The sequence below is a fragment of the Herpailurus yagouaroundi genome, unplaced genomic scaffold (assembly GCF_014898765.1).
Source record: "Herpailurus yagouaroundi ecotype Mexico unplaced genomic scaffold, PumYag 188, whole genome shotgun sequence".
Classification (NCBI taxonomy): domain Eukaryota; kingdom Metazoa; phylum Chordata; class Mammalia; order Carnivora; family Felidae; genus Herpailurus; species Herpailurus yagouaroundi.
In genome coordinates this window covers 19,649,740-19,672,132 of record NW_024412419.1, presented here as the reverse complement: position 1 = coordinate 19,672,132, position 22,393 = coordinate 19,649,740, and the positions used below count along the sequence as shown (strand labels likewise).

The 22,393-nt window shown below is 40.1% G+C and overlaps 2 protein-coding genes across 13 annotated transcripts in view; one reads left to right on the top strand and one right to left on the bottom strand.

The window, feature by feature from the left end:
• LOC121044511 (serine/arginine repetitive matrix protein 1-like) overlaps positions 1 to 22,393 on the bottom strand; it is a 42,065-nt gene that overhangs the window by 19,102 nt on the left and 570 nt on the right. The window contains exon 2 of the mRNA XM_040496872.1: positions 21,810 to 22,391. Within this exon, the coding sequence (XP_040352806.1) occupies positions 21,810 to 22,391 (582 nt within the window). The remainder of the gene's footprint in view (positions 1 to 21,809; positions 22,392 to 22,393) is intronic.
• The window catches only part of ITSN2 (intersectin 2), a 158,460-nt gene continuing 157,013 nt past the window's right edge, over positions 20,947 to 22,393 (top strand). For 8 of the 12 annotated variants that reach the window (XM_040496179.1, XM_040496193.1, XM_040496190.1 and 5 more), the window contains exon 1: positions 22,189 to 22,290. The gene's annotated coding sequence lies outside the window, so the exon portion shown is untranslated. Of the gene's footprint in view, positions 21,012 to 21,839; positions 21,939 to 22,188; positions 22,291 to 22,393 lie in introns of those variants that run through there. The other 4 variants (XM_040496185.1, XM_040496175.1, XM_040496188.1 and 1 more) reach the window with 3 other exon arrangements.

The window sequence follows — 22,393 nt, the reverse complement described above, 5'->3', positions numbered from 1 at the left end:
TTTTGCACGGTTGGTGGGAATACAAACTGGTGCAGCCACTCTGGAAAACAGTATGGAGTTTCCTCAAAAAATTAAAAATAGAACTACCCTAGGACACAGCAATTGCACTACTGGGTATTCATCCAAAAGATAACTAAATAAAGGATACAGGAGTGCTGATTCAAAGGGGTACGTGCACCCCAATCCTTATAGCAGCACTATCAACAATAGCCAAAGTATGGAAAGAGCCCCAATGTCCCTTGACTGATATATGGATAAAGAAAATGTGATATATATATACAATGGAATATTACTTGATGATTAAAAAAAATGAAATCTTACCATTTGCACAAAGTGGATGGAACTATTGTATATTATGCTAAGTAAAATAAGTCAGAGAAAGACAAATATATGATTTCCACTCATATGTGGAATTTAGGATACAAAACAGATGAACATAAGAGAAGAGAAGAAAAATAATATAAAAACAGAGAGGGAGACAAATTATAAGAGCCTCTTAAACACAGAGAACAAACTGGGTTGCTGGCAGGGTGTTGGGTGGGAGGAAAGACTAAATGGGCAAGGGGCATTAAGGAGGACACTTGTTGGGATGAGCACTGGGTGTTTTATGAAGTGATGAATCACTAAATTCTATTCCTGAAATTATTAATACAGTATATGTTAACTAACTTGGATTTAAATTTTTAAAAAAGGATAATGCAAACCAAAACTACAATGAGATACCATCTCACATCCTTTAGGTTGGCAACTATCAAAAAAAGAGAAAATAACAAGTGTCGGCAATGTTGTGGAGAAGTTGAAACATTGCTGGTGGGAATGCAAAATGGTCCAGTTGTGGAAACCAGTTTGGTGGCCTTAAAAAAGTTAAACACAGATTTACTGTATGACCCTGCAATTCCACCTTAAGGGATACACCCAAAAGAACTGCAAACAGGAACTCAAACAAATAGTTGTATGCCAGTGTCCACTGTAGCATTATTCACAATAGTCAACAGGCAGACACAACCTACATATCCATCAATAGACAAAAGGATAAACAAATTGTGGTATATACACACAATGTAATATTATTTAGCCAAAAAAAGAATGAAGTTCTGATACATGCTGCAATACGGAGGAACTCTGAAAACATACTAAATGAAATAAGCCAGACACAAAGGAAAAATGATTGATGCAACCTACATGAAATATCTAGAATAAGCAAATTCACAGAGACAGAAAGTAGGTTAGAAATTACCAAGTGATAGGATGCCTGGCTGGCTCAGTCAGTAGGGCATGTGCCTCTTGATTTCAGGGTCATGAGTTCAAGTCCCATATTGGGTGTAGAGCCTACTTAAAAAATTACTAGGGGCTGGGGGAATGGGGAGAACAAGGAATTACTGCTTAATGAATACAGAGTTTTTGTTGGAGGCAATAAAAAGTTGGGAAAATAGATAGTGGTGGTAACTACACGACATTGTGAGAATAATTCATGCCACTGAATTTTATACTTAAAGTGATTAAAGTGGCAAATTTTACGTTATGTATATTTTACCACAATAAAGGTTAAAGCTATGGAAAATAGACAAAAAAAAAAACGGTGAAATTATAGCTTCTATGCCACTATTTATTATCTCAAGTCTACTTCCTTTCTGCAGATTAACATTAAATATTTGCTTACAACTGTAGTTTATACGATTTATAAGGGGCTTGGTTGTAAAATATTCTAAGAATATATCTGCTTGGGAAACTCTGGCATACAAGGCAAAGTTTCTTAAAATGTGTTCTGAGGATCACCTGCATCAGAGCCACCTTAGGACGCTTGATAAAAAGTAGATTCCTAGCAAACCAGAAAATTTGGGAATAAAGCCTATGAATGTGCATTTTAAACATGCTTCCAAAGAGAAATTATGCTTAGACCTTGGGCAATCATATTGATGCACACTTGGTCAGGTTTTCTAAATTTGGTGCAAAAGGCCTGTTTCTCATGGCTCCCTAGAACTATGGAAAGGTGAGGATATTTGAGAGACTTGGGCTAAATTAACCCAACTTTGGAGTAGCTGAAGGAGTAAATAAGACCCCTCTATTAAGACTGAATGGAGCACCTGGGTGGCTCAGTTGAGCGTCCGACTTCAGCTCAGGCCATGATCTGTCTGGTGGGTTCGTGCCCCGTATCAGGCTCTATGCTGACGGCTCAGAGCCTGGAGCCTGCTTCGGATTCTGTGTCTCCCTCTCTCTCTGCCCCTCCCCTGCTCACGATTGGTCTCTCTCTCTCTCTCTCAAAATAAATAAACATTAAAAAAATTTTTTAAAAAGACTAAACAGAGTAAGATTTTTTTTAAGGGAGAAGGAAAGCGTTTTCTATGTAATTGAGGATTTAGATTCAGGGATTAAATAAGGGAAGGGTGTATACTGTGTTCTGTTTTCAGAGGGAAAGGCTGGCATGCTACATTATTATAGTGTGCTCATTGTGAATGTAACTTTGTCTGAGGAGTCTGATTACAGCATCAAGTGCCATAACTAAATGAGACATCAAGTGGAGAAACGCCTTCTCAAGAAGCATATAGCACTGGTTTTCAATATTGTGCACAAGAATTGCCTCACCACCCCCATCCCACCCCCTGAAAATTATGATTCAGAGGTTTGGGGCGGGACCCAGAAATCTTCATTTTAAAGAAACACTCTAGCATATTTTCGTGCACGTGGTCCACAGAGCACACTTGGAAAAACAGTTGGGCTACATTTGAGAGACTGTCTTTACCTAACTCTGGCTCCCTGGATAGAACATCAAAGGAACCTTTGTAAAAGGGCTGAACTACCTATCCACTTCATGAGTCCCAAGGGGAGAGCTAGAAAGGGTTAAAGAATCAGCTGCATGATGGTACAGACAGGACATTTCTGATACTCTGCTAAGCTCCCTGGAGAGGGAAAGCAACACTCTAAGTTTCCTTACTTTAACACCAAAACACCAGCAACAACAACCGCGCCCCCCCCCCCCCCCCCACGCAGGTAATTTACCAGTCAGTGCTGGATGCTCATTCTAACCACTAGAGGGAGCCCAAGGATTTCCACACACAAACACCATTCCCTAGCAAGGAGAAATTTAACACAGGGTCAAGGTCTTTGGGGGGCTTTATTGCTAAGGTGGAGCAAAATATAGTAGGAACTAAAGGTTAAAAGCATTTCATTACACATGGAATGTCTTTTCTTTCTGGCTCCTCTTTAAATCTTTGCATCTTAAAAAAAAAAAAAAAGTGGTTTTCTGAGGTAGCCCAGGCTGGATTTGCCACAGTTGTTAAAGAAAAAATTATTCTAAAAATATTGTAGACTTCAAAGTTGCTAAGAGAATAAATCTTAAAAGTTCTCAGCACACCAAAAAAAAAAAAGTACCATGTGAGATGTTATTCATTTCACAATATAAATGTGTATAAGAAGCATCACATTGGGGGTGCCTGGGTGGCGCAGTCGGTTAAGCGTCCGACTTCAGCCAGGTCACGATCTCGCGGTCCGTGAGTTCGAGCCCCGCGTCGGGCTCTGGGCTGATGGCTCAGAGCCTGGAGCCTGTTTCCCATTCTGTGTCTCCCTCTCTCTCTGCCCCTCCCCTGTTCATGCTCTGTCTCTCTCTGTCCCAAAAATAAATAAATGTTGAAAAAAAAATTTAAGAAGCATCACATTGTATACCTTAAATCTACACAATGTTTTATGCCAATTATATCTCAATAAATGTGAGAAAAAATGAAAAATTATTCTGACCCTTGTTAAAATGGTAAGAAAGACTTTATTCACGAATGTTGTAATAGTATCAATACTATCAAATGGGGGGAAACATCAGGCTGAACTCTGAATATGATAAGGACAAGTGGGTATCGATGGCCAAGGAACAGAGTGAATGGGTCACTGGTTGGAAAATTACTAGAGAAGACACCAAGAGTAAGGGGTTTCGTGCTAAACTGACTTAGCAGGATTCTAAGGCAGGCCAAGGACTTAAGACTCAAAGGTGGGGAATGAAGAACTTGATCAGATATAGAGGCTGATCAGATATCACAGGTGGGGGATTCTCTCTCAACTGACTTTGTGGGATTCTTGCTAAAACTGGGCTGTGCAGACCAGGCAAGGGGCCTTGAGAGGGAGGCCAAAGTTGAGGTCCAGTCAGGAAGAGGGCACAGAGGAATCCAACTAAAGCTTGGTCAAGGAGAGAGTCTTTGTTGGGGTTTAGGGAGAAAGGGTCCTTTTTCTCCTAGGTTTCCTTTTCCATCCTTTTCCTTGCCCTTCCCAGGATAAGATTAAAGTATGGCCCCCGAGGGCAAAGGACCTGTAAGGCCTGTTTTTTACTTAGCCTTGGATCTTGAAGTCCTGCCTGGCTTAACAGAAACTTAGAATAGCAATTGGACCAAATTCCCAGCCTGTAAAAGAGTAAATAATGTCCTTATCCTCTATTCAGGCATTTTTTCTCAGAGATCTAGTGAGGTGTCCTGTCCATCTGGATGGCTGGTGGAGTATTTGGGAATCCAAAATCCAAAATCTCTCTTTTACACACACAACTAACCTTGATGATATATAACTGAATATACAGAAAATACATATACCACATGTGAACATCCAATCTGATTTAGAAAATACATATCTAAATACCAAAGCCCCTTTATCTTTATAGACCTAGAAAATAGATTGAATCATATTCCCAAACTTAATCTAAGACTCCCTAGAATGTGTCATAAAAAACAAAAATTGAATGAACTATAGAATAATCCAATCATTAAGACAGTTCTGTATGTGCTCTTCCATTCAGTGGAGAAGTAGAGAAGGCCTATAGGCAATATACTTGTTACCTTATCACTTGAAATAAACTTACAAAAGAGATTATATGTCCCCTTAAAGATGAGGAAAAGACTCAGAAAGACTATATATAACCACTCCAAGGTAAAACTGGTGGAAAGGCATAACCAGAAGTTTAATTGAGGTCTGGGTTTAGAATCTCATTTAAAAATTATTTCTATCATTTTGAAGTAGATGAAATGGGATCATACACATGCATTGTAACCTATTTTTTCCAAATGATATGCCATGAATGATCTCCTACTTCATAGCCTTCAAATTCACTGTTGTTGTTGTTGTTGTTGCTGTTGTTGTTGTTGTTGCTGTTGTTGTTTCCATAAAACTTTCATAATTCTGGAAAAAAGATGGCAGCTTGAGAAGACATGGTTGATTCCTTTCCCTATTTCATACACTCCCTTCCCCCCGCAAAATGGCCAAAGAAATATAGAGTAAGAAAAATTCTGTATCAGCACTGATGATACAGAAGAGAAACATACAAATAAATATCAGACACTTTGAGGAATTTTACTAGATTTAGGGCAGATGGTATTAAAGAGTACCCAGGGAAGACAGTCGGGTTTAGCAAATAAAAATACAAGATATGCAGTTAAACTTGAATTTCAGAGAAAGAATAATTTTTTACACTATTGGCTCATGAAATATTCATTGTTTAGTATTTGAATTTAACAGAGCATCCTGCATTTTGTCTGGCAATCATACAACCTACTCAGAGGTTCCCTGAAGGAACTTCAAGACCAGGAAGGCAGGAAGGCAGGAAGGAAGGCAGGAAGTCAGGGAGAAGCTAGAGCTTAGGTGTGGAGGGACAATAGTTGGGACTGAAAAGCATGGTGGAGCTGACCAGAAAAGCTGCATCTGGTATACCAATTAGTTGCTAAGAATCCTGTGGGTTATAGTATAGCCCTAAGCTCCTATCATGTCACATGATATTAAGTTGTAGAAAGCCTATAAGCTACAAAACTGCTTAATGGTATTTTGCACTTTGTAAAACATATATATATATATATATATATATATATATATATATGGATACGTATATGGATACATATACACATATACATATGTATATATCCATATACGTATCCATATATGTATCCATATATATATATATATATAATATTTTATGCATTAAAAAAGTCTCAAAGGGTATGAACCAAAAACTTAACAATGGTTTTCTCTAACTAATTGAAATGTGGATAACTACTTTTTCTTTTTATTTATATTTTATAATTTTCTTAAAAATGTATATTACCTAGGTAACTTTTTAAAAGTATTGTGTAAGTCTCTCATTGATGAACATACGCTTTTGAGTAACTATAAAATGAGATTGCAATTATAAAATGGGCTTTAATATTAATGAATGTCTAGCCTAGATAAGTGAGCACTGAGTTTCTGCTGGGTCCCAGGCCCTGTGCTGCAAGCTGGGGATAGAGATGAATTGGACACACTCTTGGCCCTCCAAGAGTCTAAAGGCCACATTCCTTGGTGAAGTTCCTTGGCTCTCGGCCTTGTTGGCTCTGAAATCCCATTTGTCAGCCCATCTGTGATCATCTCTCATGATTCAAATTCACTGATGAACAAACTAGGATGATGTATTAATTTGTGCTGAGAATGATCACAGTCACATAGGCCAGAACAGCACTCCAAGCATGACCAGCACAGTTTTTCCTTGTGTGGTGACATAGGGAACCAGACTGTGATTAGAATGCTGCTTGCTAGGCCTGGAATCAAAGTAGGGGCAGGCAGTAACTGGAAAGTTTAATGGGAACTGACTCAGGCAGGCAGTAACCTTCTCAATAAACATGGCCTTGCCATGAACTATAAACACAAGTCTGAGATTCTCTCTTCCTAGGACAATAGTAGATGGATGGGCACTGCGAAATATTATCTCAGAGATTCTCCTTTAATAAAAATCTCCCCAGACTAACAAACCTCCGTTTCCTTCAGATTGCACCCTTAACATCTACAGTCATATTGTTCAGAACCGGAGCCATTCCATTTCTTTAAAGTAATTTCTAACTATTTTTTCTTATGCAATGTTGTATTCTGACAGTTTAAGTCTGAAGATTCTTATTTTCTTAATTTCCTTTCATAAAGGGCATTTTATTTTTTTTATTATTTTTTTACATTTATTTTTGAGAAACAGAGTGAGACAAAGCGTGAGCGGGGGAGGGGCAGAAAGAGAAGGAGACACAGAATCTGAAGCAGGCTCCAGGCTCTGAGCTATCAGCACAGAACCCGAGGTGGGGCTCAAACCCACGACCTGTGAGATCATGACCCGAGCCAAAGTCGGACACTCAACCAACCGAGACACCCAGGCGCCCCTTGTAAAGGGCATTTTAATATGCATTTACATACAACAAACTTTTAAATATTAAATGCATTTTTAAAAGATATTTCAAATCAGGAGGGGAAATAATGAAAAGAGTTTTTGTTGAAGAAGTTAGGAACCATCACACGAAAAGGCCTTCACCAGCTGCTCACTTGCTCCTCAATCAGGATCATATCGGAGCAAAATTCTTATGCTCCAATATGAATCTGAGCCCCTACCACATTGGGTAGAAGACACCAGGCACAGCTGTCTTTTGAGGAGTCGTAAAGGAGTTGCCCTTTGGTGTAGTGTCCTTGCTTGCCAACTTATCTATTCAAATTTTCTGTAATTGGAACCAAAATCCATACAATCCACTTAATGTTCCGAGTTCTGAAGAACATGGTGTAGCCACTGTGGATTATCCAAAAAGCAGACTAAGCATATCTTAGTGTACTTGAAGCAAAGGCATGCCTTGATCATGCATATCTGCATGTGTGCAAACATGCACACACTGTATTCATGCATGCATGTGCGGGTACACACACACACAATTATTTGGAAATACTTCAATATTCAAGAGTTAAAAAAAAAAGCATTGCAATAATCACCATGCAAAATGACAAGATAAACAAATCATAGAATTGGACTTCCTGATTTTAAAGTTTAGTGTATACTGGTGTTTTGTTTTAATTTCACACATGGGTACTTTAATTTTAGGGCCTCTAAACTCTTAATCCAATCTTGATGACATTTATTCTAGTATAAATGTTTTTACAACTCCTAACATGAGAACCACCTGATGTTCACATTCATCAAGCAACTATATTTATGTATTCCAAATTTCAACATTTCTCAGCCAGTGGATACATTCCTGACTCCTTCTAAGAAGCCATGAAAAGTTTTTCACATCTCACTTTCATCACACACCAAAATAGCTCTCAAAGTTAATTAGAGTTTTGGGCCAAATACCCAGTACCTAACCATTAATTATTATTTTCTAAGTATTGAGAGTTCAGTGTGAGCTTCTAGTACATGTCAAAACCTGCTCCCTGTGCTGAGACTTACTATATGAATGACAAACCAAATCAATTCAGACTGTGCACTACATCAAATTAAAAGCAAGGCTAAATTTGAAGGACACAAAGTTCAAGGACATTTTTGTAAATCCCTAAGAAGTTACCATAACTTTTCTTCCTTCCTTCCTTCCTTCCTTCCTTCCTTCCTTCCTTCCTTCCTTCCTTTCTTTCTTTTCTTTCTTTCACTCTTTCTTTCTTTCTTAGAGAAAAAGAGAGAGAGCATTAGCTGGGGAGAGGGGCAAAGGGAGAGAGAGAGAATCTCAAGTAGGCTCCATGCTCAGCATGGAGCCCAGTGCAGGGCTTGATCCCATGACCCTGAGATCATGACCTGAGTCAAAATCAAGAGTTGGATGCTCAACCAACTCAGGTGCCCAGAAGTTACCATAATTCTAACTAAAATTTGTTGGCTGGAGGATAGAATTTTATTTTTATTTTATTGTTTGTATACATGTATATATTTATTTATTTTGAGAGAGAGAGCGGGGGGAGGGGGAGTGGGAGGGGAAGGGGTAGAGAGAAAATCCCAAACAGGCTCTGCACTGCCAGCAAGAAGCCCGATGTAGGGCTCGATCCTGCAAACCATGAGATCACTACCTGAGCCAAAGTCAAGAGTCAGACAATTAACAGATTGAGCAACCCAGGCACCCCTACAACTTTATATTTTTTGCTTTAACTTCTAACAATGTCACTGTCACTGCTCTGGGAAAGAACACTGAACTTAAAAAGAGAATGCTAGAGTTGTAATATAATTTCAGTTACTCTCTCTTGTCCCAAATGATAAATCAAACAGCTTCTCCTTAAGCATCTGAAAAAACTAAAATATATCGTGGCCACCATAACAAAAGTCCCAAAGACTCTTAGCATACTGCAGAGACATTTTGATATTTATTTTTTTTCTTTCATAAGAAAATTGCCATCAGTGCCAATGTCTGCCTGACAAAAATATTACAGGAGAAATCTTTTGTCATATCTGTCAGGTTTATATTGTTCCTCCTTTCCTTTTTTCCTCCAGACATTAAATGCCAAAATCACAAGAGTAGATCCAGTCAGACATGTTTACACACTTTGATTCTATCTCCCTGACTGCAGTTGATCGGAACAGAAGTGTTCCTAAGTTGGACCATCAGAGTTTCATCCCAAGCAATTTGGAATTGGAACTGAAAGATTCAACCTTATTTTAGGTTGCTAGATCTATAATATTTGCACCTCAAAGAACTAGAAAAAGAAGACAACATGAAGCCCAAAGTTAGTAGAAAGTGGGAAATAACAAAGATCAGAGCAGAAATAAGTAGTAAAAAGACAATAGAAAAGGTAAATGAGGGGTGCTTGGGTGGCTCAGTTGGTTGAGCAGCTGACTCTTGCTTTCGGCTAAGGTCATGATCTCAGGGTTGTGGGATCAAGCCTTGCATCAAGCTCCATGCTGAGCATAGCGCCTGCTTAAAATTCTCTCTCTCTCTCCCTCACCCTCTCTCCCTCCCTCTCTCTCTCTCTCTCTCTCTCTCTCTCTGCCTATGCCCCTTTTCCCCCACTCACACTCTCTCTCTTTCTAAAATAAAAAATAATAAAATAAAGAAAAGGTAAATGAAACTAAGAGCTGGTTCTTTGGAAAGATAAATTGAAAAACCTTTAGCTACATTCACCAAGAAAAGAAGAGAGAACACTCAAATAAATAAAATTAGAATGAAATAAAATAAATGGAAGAGGAGACATTACAACTGATACCACAGAAATACAAAGGACATGAGACTACTCTCAACAGTTATGCCAACAAATTTGGCAACACGGAAGAAATGGATAGGGGCACCTGGGTGGCTCAGTCGGTTGAAAGTCTGACTTTGGCTCAGGTCATGATCTTGCAGTTTGTGGGTCTGAGCCCCACATCAGGCTCACTGCTGTCAATGTAGAGCCCGCTTTGGATCCTAAGTCCCCCTCACTCTGTCCTTGCCCTGCTTGAATTCTCTCTCTCTCTCTCAAAAAATAAACATTAAGAAACATTTTTTAAAAAGAAGAAATGGATAAATCTTAGAAACACACAACCTACCAAAACTGAATCATGAAGGAATAGAAAATCTGAATAGATTGATTACTAGTAAGGAGATAGAATCAGTAGTTAAAAACCTCCCAACAAACTAAAGTTTAGGATCAGATGTCTTCACTGGTGAATTCTACTATACATTTAAAGAAGAATTAATCCTTATCAAACTCTTCAAAAAAAATATTAATAATAAGAGGAGGGAACATTTCCAAATTCATTTTCCAAGGCTGGTATTGCCTTGAAACTAAAACCAGAGAGGGACACCATAAGAAAAGAAAATTATAGCCCAATATTTTGAACACAGATGCAAAAAATCCTCAACAAAATACTAGCAAACCAAATTCAATAATAGATTAAAAGGATGACATACCATGATCAAGTGGGATTTATTCCAGAAAGCAGGGATGGCTCAACATTCACAAATCAATCAATATGATACACCACGATAGCAAAATGAAAGAGAAAAATCATATGATCATCTCAATAGATGTAGAAAAGCATTATACAAAATTCAACATTCATTTATGATAAAAACTCTCAACAAAGTGGGTATAGAGGGAATGTACGTCAACATAATAAAGGCTTTATGTGACAAGCCCACAGCAACATTGTCTACGGAACAAGACAAGGACGTTTACTCTCACCTTTGCTCAACATAACATTGGAAGTCCTGGTCAGAGCAATTACGTAAGAAGAAGAAATAAAAGGCATCCAAACTGGAAAGGAAGAAGTAAAACTGTCACTATTTGCAGATGACATATTATATCGGAAAACCTAAAGACTCCACCAAAAAACTTTTAGAGTAAATGGATTAGGTAAAGTTGCAGGATACAAAATTAATACACAAAAATCTGCTGTGTTTCTATATGCTAATGAGGAACTATCAGAAACAGACATTAAGAAAATGATCCTATTTACAATTGCATCAAAAATGAATTAAATGCCTAGGAATAAACTTAACCAAGAAGGTCCCAAATATAAGTTCTCAGTGGAAAAAAATAATAAAAGCAAAATTCCTAAGTTTTATGTAAGCTTTATAACTAAAGCATCTGTTTATGTTTTCTTATACTCAAAAAAAAACCAAAACAAAACTTAACCAAGAAGGTGAAAGACCTACACTGAAGGAGACACAAATAAATGGAAATATATTCTATCCTCATGGATTGAAAGAATTAATATTGTTAAACAATCCATTCTACCCAAACCAATCTACAGATTCAACACAATCTTTATCAAAATTCCAATGGCATTTTTCATAGAAATAAAACAAACAAACCTAAAATTTATATGGTACCACAAAATATTAAAAAACCCAAATAGCCAAAGCAACCTTGAGAAAGAACAAAGCTGGAGGCATCACAATGCCTGATTTCAAACTATACTACAAAGCTATAGTAATCAAAACAATATGGTACTGGCATAAAAACAGACCCACAGATCAATGGAACATAACAGAGAGCCCTGATATAAACCCACACATATATGGTCAATTAATTTAATGACAAAGGAGCCAAGAATATACAATGGGGAAAGGACAGCCTTTTCAGTCAGTGGTGCTGGGAAAACTGGACAGCCAAATGCAAAAGAATAAAACTGGATCGCTTTTTTACACCATACACAAAAATTAACATAAAATGGATTAAAGACCTGAATGTAAGACCTAAACTCTGAGAAGACAACATTGAGAGTAAGCTCCTTGACATTGCTCTTGGTAATGATTTTTTGGATTTGACACCAAAAGCAAAGGGAACAAAAGCAAAAATAAACAGGTGGGACTACATCAAACCAAAAAGCTTCTACATAGCAAAGGAAACCATCAACAAAATGAAAAGGCAACATAATGAATGGGAGGAAAAATTGCAAATTATGGATCTAACTAGGAGTTAATATCCAAAATATATGAATTATTCATATAACTCAATAGAAAAAAAATCCAATTAGGGGCGCCTGGGTGGCTCGGTCGGTTAAGCGTCCGACTTCAGCTCAGGTCATGATCTCATGGTCCGTGGGTTCGAGTCCCGCGTCGGGCTCTGTGCTGACCGCTCAGAGCCTGGAGCCTGTTTCAGATTCTGTGTCTCCCTCTCTCTGTGACCCTCCCCCGTTCATGCTCTGTCTCTCTCTGTCTCAAAAATAAATAAACGTTAAAAAAAATTTTTTTTTAAAAGAAAAAAATCAAATTAAAAAATGAACAGAGGATATGAATGGTCATTTTTCCAAAGACGACATACTGAGGGCCGACAGGTACATGAAAAGATGTTCAACACCACCAATAATCAGGAAAATGCAAACCAATGAGACACCACCTCACATCTGTTAGAATGGGAATTATTAAGAAGAAATGACCAGTATTGGCAAGGACGTAGAGAAAAGGGAATCCTTGTGTATTGTTGGTGGAATGTAAACTGGTGCAGCCACTATGGAAAACAGAATGGAGGTTCCCCAAAAAATTAAAAATAGAACTGCCATATGATCCAGCATTTCTACTTCTGGGTATTTATTCATAGAAATGAAAATATTAACTCAAAAAGATATATCACCCCCATGTTCATTACAGCATAATTTATAATAGCCAAGATATAGGGGCACCTGGGTGCCTCAGTTGGTTAAGTGTCCAACTCTTGATATCCACTCGGGTCATGATCTCATCTTTGTGAGATCAATGCCCACGTTGGGCTCTGTGCTCTCAGTGTGCAATCTGCTTGGGATTCTCTCCCCCTCTCTCTGCCCCTCCCCTGTTCACTGGAGTGCACATGTGCATGCTCCCTCACTCTCTCAAAATAAATATAAACATTTATAATAGCCAAGACATAGAAACAATCAAAGTGTCCATAAATGGGGGCACCTGGGTGGCTCAGTTGGCTAAGCGCCAACTTAGGCTCAGGTCATGATCTCACGGTCCACGGGTTGAAGCCCCGTGTCGGGCTCTGTGCTGACAGCTCAGGGCCTGGAGCCTGCTTTGGATTCTGTGTCTCCCTCTCTCTCTGCTCCTCCCCAACTCATGCTGTCTCTCTCTGTCTCTCAAAAATAAACATTAAAAAAATTTTTTTAAGTATCCATAAATGGATGAATAAATTTAAAAATGTGGTATAAATATGTTTATATACAATGGAATATTATTCATCTATAAAAAGAATGATATCTTGCCATTTGTGGCAACATGGATGGACCCTGAGGTCATTATGCTAAGTTAAATAAGTCAGACAGAGAAAGATAAATACCACTATGATCTCACTTACCTATGAAATCTTTTTTTAGATTTGGTTAGACAGTAAATCTTTGTTCTTATCACAAGAAAAAAAAATTGTAACTATGTGTGGTGACAGTTGCTAACAAGACTTATTGTGGTGATCATTTGGCAACACATGCAAATATCGAGTTTGTATGTGTTTGTATACAAGGTTATATGCCCATTATATCTCAATGTTTTAAAAGAATTTACTGTATATGAATTGGTAAAATTGGAATACCATAATACGTAAATGAACAGAGAATGTGAATAATTCACAGAAGAAAGATTACTTTTTTTTTTTAATTTTTTTAACGTTTATTTATTTTTGAGACAGAGAGAGAGAGAGAGAGAGCATGAACAGGGGAAGGTCAGAGAGAGAGGGAGACACAGAATCCGAAACAGGCTCCAGGCTCTGAGCTGTCAGCACAGAGCCCGACGCAGGGCTCGAACTCATGGACTGCGAGATCATGACCTGAGCAGAAGGCAGACGCCCAACCGACTGAGCCACCCAGGAGCCCCGAAAGATTACTTTTTATTAATTCATAAAAGTATAAAAATGTTGACCATCAAGTTAGATCATAATGACCTAAGAAAAACAAGTTAAATTGAAAAATTATTTTGCCTCGTAATTACAATTTTTAAATGTAGATGAAATATCATTTTGAGGAGGGTGTAGTGGAACTGGTACACTCCTACGCTGATATGACAGTAAATTAATAATAGTCTTATAGAAACTATCAATAATTATTTTAATGCAGCAATTACAGTTCTGAGAATTAATTTTAACGATGAACGCCAAAAGAAGGAAAAATGGTACCTATGAAAACATTTATTGTGAAATGTTTTTTATATACGTTTAGGTGTTTAGAAAGAAAATGTAATTTATAATAATGAAAAATTAAAATCAGCCAATACCAGGAGAATCATTAAGTAAATTACAGTACTTTAGTCAAGAGAAAGTATGCAGTTTCTAAAGATAAATGTGGAAAATACAGAAGATATGCTATCATGGAAAAATATTTATAACTTTACCTTAAGTGAAGAAAAGCTGAAAATTATGCGATGAATCAGTCAAATAATAAGTATATTTTTAAATACACAAATCCTAGGAGGAAAATGAAAGAGGTTTGAGTTGTTGTTATGATGCAACTGCATTATTTAGAATCTACCTGTACTTCAAAACTATAGAATTAGTAAAATAATGCTGTTTGGAAAATAAAAATAAAATGGAATAAAACCCCTTTTTTTCTCAAGAAAAAAGTGAATTTTAGAAAATAAAAACATTGCTGGATATGGGGAGGTTGGTCAACAACTTTCTTAAATACCAACACAATGCTGGCATTTTCCAGAACAGAGAATTGAAAACAAAGAGTTTTCAATTCTCTTGCAATTATTTTTTAGAACAAAATGAGAGATGGAGAGATGAATGGATGCAAAACATTTACACAAAGATTTTCACTAATTACTTCTTGATGAAAATAATAGGCAATCTCTTAAAGATGACTTAGTCTGGAATCTATCTACCTATTTATTTATTTATTTATTTATTTATTTATTTATTTATTTAAGAGAGGGAGAAAGCACATATAAATGGGGGAGAGGGGCAGAGGAAAATAGAGGGAGAGAATCTCAAGTAGGCTCTGCACTCAGCACAGAGCCTGATGTGGTAGCTGGATTCCACAACCCTGGGATCATGACTTGAGCCAAAAGACACTCAACCAGCTGAGCCACCCACGCGCCCCTCGTCTGAAATCTTTTAAAAAAATTTCTCCTCCTACAAATGAGTGAATTGTAGGAAGCATTTCAAAGTGGGGTAAAAATTCTGTTGCTTCAAATGGACTGTCTATAACATTGGGCAGAAGCCAGGCACAGGTAGGTACATACTGTGTTTCACTTATGTAAAATCTAGGCATTGGCACATTTACAGTGTGTATACTTTACGATCTGCAAGTTATACCTCAATAAAGAAGAAAAAAAATGTTCTGTAGTCAGATCGTTTCACAGAATTGAAAATCAGACACAGACATTAAGATTTTATTTTCCTTCAGCTGTCTATTTGGAATGTAATGAAGCTCTTCTAAGTATTTTGAGTAATCTGACCTTACTAAATTACCTTGGGTCAATGTGGGTGGTCGCGAATGGCAAGATGTTCATTTAATTAACTGCTATGGCTCACACTGGCCAGACTGAGTGTACATCTTTAAGGCCACTGCTTCTACTCCTCTTCAAATGATCAGGTGGGATTCTCCTTAAAAAGTATTTACATGACAGACTCTTAAAGGAAAATAAGGAATAAGACCATCTAAGTCACACCCTCCAAATCCATGGCCAACACAGAGAAGAGGAGTGCACTGTGGCATGAATTCCTGACTGCAGTGGCAGGAATCACATGCTCCAGGAGCATGACACCATGTGTCAACTGCACAGTGGAACCTGACCTACTATTTGCATCTTCATATTTTGGGGAACTGTTCTTCCAAGATAAATTACTTTGGAATTTCCTACTCATGTATATTTAATACAGAGAAACTGCTAATGCTGTAATACAGTGAGAGGAAGTATTGTAGGGTGGAAAGACCATGGTCTTGGTAGTTATAAAAATAAGGATTCAAATTCTAGCTCTTCCACTTTCTAAATATGTGATTGTGGAAAAATGATCTAATTTCTCTAAATGATAGTTTCTTCACCTGTGAAGTGCGGTTTATAATACCTGGCATGCACTGTTACCTTTTGTTAGAGACTATATTTGTATTTATATTTATATGTGCCAGGCACTCTAGGCAAGCAATGGTCGCGGTGCTTAAATGTTAGGAAAACTGGATAGTAGCCATTCTCATCACTTATGGCTGAATGACTTCATTCAAATGCTGTACTTTTTTTGACACTCAAGTTATGCAAAAAAGGCACAAACATCCACCTGTTGAGGAATGGCTTCTAAGGTTCAATTAATTTGTGAGCAAGTCTATTTTTGTGCTTCTTTGCCCTCTTATGTGATTCTACCGAATTAAACATTTTTAAACTATAGGTACTTGAAAAAGAACAAGGCCTATTTATTGGATACATGCAACACAAAGGGGAAAACAAAAGAAATGGCAAATAGCTCTAAGCACCCAATCCTAATCTCCATCTGAGTCCCAGTGCAGAGGTTCTCCTGGGTGGAGAATTCTGGTCATTCTGCCCTCGGGTGGATGACAATGGCAACCAAGCTGAGGTTGCTGACACCATTTTGGGCAGTGATTTAATTTCCCTAATTTTTAGATGTTCATCTTGTTCTTGGGGTAAATCAAGACAGGGCAAGTTATAAGGGTATCATCTAAATGAACAAAATGTGGCCTCCCGTTTGCCAGGGATCTACCCTTGCACCACAGCAAATACAGAACTCCATCTCTCTCTCTCCTGTGAGTGGGGGTGGGGGCCAGTGTAGGGGCAGTTGTCTTTCTTGTATTTCATTGGCTCAAGATATTATCTTACTTAGAAAGAAGAAAATGGTAATTCTAGAAATAAAAATGTTTGTCCAGCTAGACTGGGCCACATAGTACAAAATGATCTGATCCACTGTAGGTTTTAAACAAAAACATTGTTGCTATCTGAACCCAGAATAGCATAGCCTGTTTCTCTATTTAAAAGGGAAAAAAGAAAAATCACAACAACTGGGCATGGGAAAACTACCCACACAAGACTGAGGCCTGATTTCACCTCTTTCCTTTCATACCAACCAAGGTTAGATGATCACAAACAGATCCTTACCCTGCTTCCCAGAATTGTTGTGAGGATTAAATGAAATAACAGAATTACTCCATCAAGTGCAAAATGCCACATAAATACTAGTGAGGTTATTACAAGAAGGGAACTGGAATCGCTCCAGGTTTGTGCTGGAGACGGCAGCAATGAACTGAACAGACAGCTGGGCAAATGTGCCAGACAGGAAGCACGTCTGACTTCTGAATACAGGCTGGATTCCCTTTCCCTGAGCTACACCTGCCAGACTGGAAGCCCCTAGTGCTTCAGTCATGAATGGGCACGTCCTGTCCAGAGCTCTAGGGCCTTGCCCCAGTCTGGCCTTTGGCTCCACCCTGCTGTGCTGGCCCAGAGCCAAGTCTGGGCTGACTTCCCCTCTAATATGCCTGGTACTACCTCTTCCAGTACCATCAGGCCTTAAGCCAGCATCTCAAGTTTTGCATGACACAAGTGGCCCAATAATGAGAACACTCCTTCCTGCGTGCTCGGGAATTTCCCTTCCCTCCTCTTTCCCCTTAAATCATTCGTATTTCCGCTTCTTCCATATTTCTCATCTACGCCAGGGCTCCAAAATAGGATGCAGGAGGTTACCAAGCCGGTAACAGAGCAAAGGAACCAGTTTGGCCCATTAACCATGCCTCTGAATTGGGTCAGCTGCTTCCACTACTGCTAATTCCTTGCTAACTCCTTGTTTCCAGTAGCTAAAACATGATAGGTTCTCAATAACTATTTGTTGAATGAAAACAAATATCAAATTAATGAATCGGCAAATACATACCAGATGAAACCCTAGGCCTTTTCCAGGACCCTGACTTCCCATATCCCTGACCTGCTTTTCAACTGCTCTTATGGTCAAAATACTAGGGCAGCCTCAGCTTGGTTTCCCAGATTGACTTTGACTTTATGTTCTATATGCACAAAGAATGACTGTCAGCACATCTATTCTTTTGTGTGGGTTTTGAAAGAAAAAAGAGACTAAAAAAGAGACAAACCTCACTTTCCAGCTATTTCTCAGAAGAAATAGAATCATTCTGATAGAATGTGTGCGGGTATGTCTGTATCTGTGTGTGTGTGTGTGTGTTCAAGAGTAGTATAGAGACATTTTAAGGGTTTTTTTCCTACAGAATAAAAGAGACACCCTGGCTAAAAAGCTCAGTTGCTAACAATAGAGGCAGATTACTCCCACCAAAGACAGAAGGTAAAAGGGGCACAGCTTTAGATTCCCACTGCACAATGCTCCTATCTTCAGATGCCCTAACGACCAGGAAGGTAGAGCAGGTGTTTCTGGTGTTCAATAGTAGTTTAATACTGCTACATCTATATGAACCCAGATGATAGCAAACAATCAAATATACGTGTAATGCCAGAAGGAGATGAGAGAGAGAATGGGGCAGAAGAAAAGTATTTGAAGAAATAATGTCTGGGATGCCTGGGTGGCTCAGTCGGTTAAGTGCCCAACTCTGGATCAGGTCATGATCTCAAGGTTTGTGGGTTTGAGCCCCATGTCGGGCTGTGTGATGACAGTGCAGATTCTGTGAAGAGTCTGCTTCAGATTCTGTGTCTCCCTCTCTCTCTGCCCCTCCCCTGCTCATGCTCTCTTGCTTTCTCTCTCTCTCTCTCAAAAATAAATAAACATTAAAAAAATTTAAAGAAATAATGTCTAAGATTTTTCCTAATTGATTAAAGACAGAAATTTGTAGATACAGGATTGTAAATGAATGCCACACAGAACAAGCAAGCAAACAAAACACTGGTGCACATCAGGGTTAAGTTATTGAAAGTCAAAGATAAAGAGCAAACATTGAAAGCAGCAAGAGAAAATAGCATATTACATAGAGGAGAAAATGATCTGATCAACACCTGACTTTCAGTGGAAACCAAGAAGCCCAGAAGAGAATGGAAAAACATCTTTAAAATGCTGAAAGAGAAAAAAAACCCTGTCAATCTGGAAGTCCATATTCAGGGGACATACAATTCTCACATGAAAGTAAAATAACATTTTTGGATAAAACAAAGAAGACTTGTACCCAACAGACCTGCGCTACAAGAAACAATAAGGGAAGTTTGGGGCACCTGGGTGGCTCAGTCAGTTAAACGTCTGACTTCGGCCCAGGTCATGATCTCACAGTTTGTGAGTTCAAGCCCCACATCAGCCTCTGTGCTGACAGCTCGGAGCCTGGAGCCTACTTCAGATTGTGTCTCCTCCTCTCTCTACCCCTCCCCTGCTCACGCTCTGTGTCTCTCAGTCTCTCAATAATAAATAAACATTAATTAAAAAAAAAAAAAGAAAGAAACAATAAGGGAAGTCCTAAATTATTTATTTATTGCATTGTCTTGGAGATTTACTACTACTGGAGGCATTACATATGAGCTCTAGATTCTCATAGCCTTCCTACTCTATAGGATAGATAATTTATTTATCTCATGGGATGCTTAGACTCTGAAATTGCTTATGTTCTCTATTATAGCCTCTTCCCACCATTGTGGGTTTGTTCTGAGGGTAGACTGAGTAGGAATGGGGTTAAGGATGGAATCTAATTAATTAAAACAAAGAGAGATTGATAGAACATAGCATATATATGGTTGGGGTGGGAAGAATCAGTGCAGGTAAGGAAAACAGATTGAGATTAAATGCTCCCATGGTAAAAGCTAGATTACCAGGAATAGACCCAAGACTCTATCCTAAATTGTGGAAGAAGCTGGGGAAGAAAAAGATACCTAGTCCCCTTCTTGACCTCTCAGCCTTCTCATACTATAGTAATTCCTAATCTTCTTTAGATTTAACAGGTATGCCTATATGTCTAAGGTAGGACTTAGTTCCTTCAAGTATCTGATCACCCATTAGGCTGCAGGTAAACAAGAGTGGTGGGATCTGGGAAATACTGGGAAATACCAAGGAGAGAAATTACAGATACAGTTCCAAGGTATGATCTGTGAGTAGAAGAGGATGTCAAAGAAGTAGGATGGTGGATATGTCACCTATGTAAATCATAAATACTGAATGAGTAGGATAGGATGGACAAATTGGCTTCAAGATTCCTTACGGAACCCTGAGATATAATGTTTTAGCAGTCGGGATACTACAGGTTCCCAGTTGTATACAGGACACCAATTTCCATGACAGGTTGCTAAATTTTTTACTTATTTTAGGGAGATGTTGAAATATTTTTTATTTTTTTATAAATATTCCTTTTTACAAACTTCATTTTTATCCAGCCATGGATTCAGCACCTCCTTCAGAAAGAAAAAGGACTCGGTGAATTTCCCCAGGTCCAGAACCCAGAAAACACAAATGGCATTGACCAAATGGTGGGAGGGATATAGAGACTGGCTATCTGCCTATCAAGAATTAAAAAAAAAAAAACAGGTTTCACACTAGGCCAAGTCTCTGGAGCATTATGTTGAGAAGGATTCAGAGGTTTAGACCCTTAAATATGGGCCCTGAAAGGGAGTACCACAATTAATTGGTGAGGTCTGCCATGAGAATGAGACCATATGCTCAAGAGTGTTGTCCTTAGCTTGGGTGGCTTATTTGCAGATTGACTGGTCCCCAGTAGATAAGAGACTTCCTGGACTAACACAAAGGAGTCAGGTCTCACTATGTCACTGAAGCACAGGACCTGTCTGTCAGGTCTTGGTTAGGTCCTAATCCGAAGAGTTAGGAAAAACACCGAGTGTGAGAGCGGGAAAAGCCTGTTTATCATCACTGATGTTTGCTAAGTCCCTCACACGGGTTGGCTGGCCAGATAGGCCTAAGCTTTGGAGCCATCCCTCTCAGGCCAGCCTTGCCATCTTCACCTGCCCTAACAGGTAAGTAATGAAGCCATGGGATCATTTGATCTGCACAAATTTCTCCTTTATCTGCTCCCCCCCTGGGGCGGCCCCCCCCCCCGGGGACATGAGTTTTGTATCTGGGACCAGCCCCACTCTGCCTCAAAAAGCCAAGAGAATTATTGGGTCTTGTAACCCCATTTTGTTACACCCATAGGAACAGTGACTCCTCCTCTAACCCCAGCTAACAGAAACCCTTTCTCTTGGAAGAATGCTGTGTTAAGGGCAAAGGTATATGGTAGTAACTTGAAGTCTGGTGTTTTGTGGGGAGACCAGGGACCAGAAGGGTTGAGAAAAAGGTGATACTCTGATCTTCAGTTGTCAGGCAACTATAGCGTGGGGAAGAATGTTCAGACCTGCAGGTAGTGGAGTTTGGGTAGAGATGAACGTCTTCTTACTGCGCATGAGAGTATATGGGGTAGTTGCTCTCCCAAGTGGAGGCAGGTGGGGAGGTCCCTCCCTACCTTGTCGGCCTTTGTCATGTGTTACAGAGAAGTGAGGAATGCTGAATGGATGACCATTGGGTATGGTCAGTTCTTCTGCGGGCTGTAACAGACCCATAAACAAGCGCAGGAACAGCCTCCTTCTCCTGCCCCAGATTCCCATTCTAGGAGAATCCCAGCTCAGATCAGCGCATTAACCCGAGAGAGGGAGAAGACGCCGGAGAGCACCCCATGTGGGGTGCAACAGGCATGTGTCAGACTTGGCTAGGCCTTCCCTGAAACCCTGGGGGTTCTGCAGAGGCAGGAAACGCACCACCCAACCTCAACATGTCACCTCGGGGAGGAGGAGCCAGGTGGGCCGTCGCTGGTCCAGGAAGGGCTGCCGGGTCCCGGGGCTTCCCCGAGGGGAGAGCGGAACTCTGGCACCAGGCCCGCGGGGTTCGGTGCCCCGGGACTCTTGGGGGTGAGGAGCCGCGCGCGGGCCAACTTCGGGTTCCCGACGGTGGGGGAGTCGGTGCCGGCCGCGGGCTGGCGGGCGGGCCGTCAGCCGCCCGGCCCGTCGCCTACCTCCCCGCCCCCCGGCTTCCTGCGGAGGCCGTGGCCGCCATGTTGTTGTGGGGCTGAGGCGGCGCCGCGAAGCCCGAGCGGCCGTGACACGCTGCGCAACAGGTTCGCTGTCGGCGGCCTGGCGACGAACCGGGCGGCGGCGGCGACTGCCGAGCAGGGTCTCCCGGCGTCCGCTCGCTCCCGCGCTGCGGGTGCCGAGGGGCACGGGGTCGCGCTGTGACGTACGGGAGGCGCGGCGGGGGCGCCAGGTGGGTGAAGCGACTGGCCGGGGCTGCGGCAGGGCGCGGGGCAGGTGCGGGCGCCACCGCGCTCGCCGCGGGGAGGCTCGGCGGGCCGGGCCGGAAGGCGGCT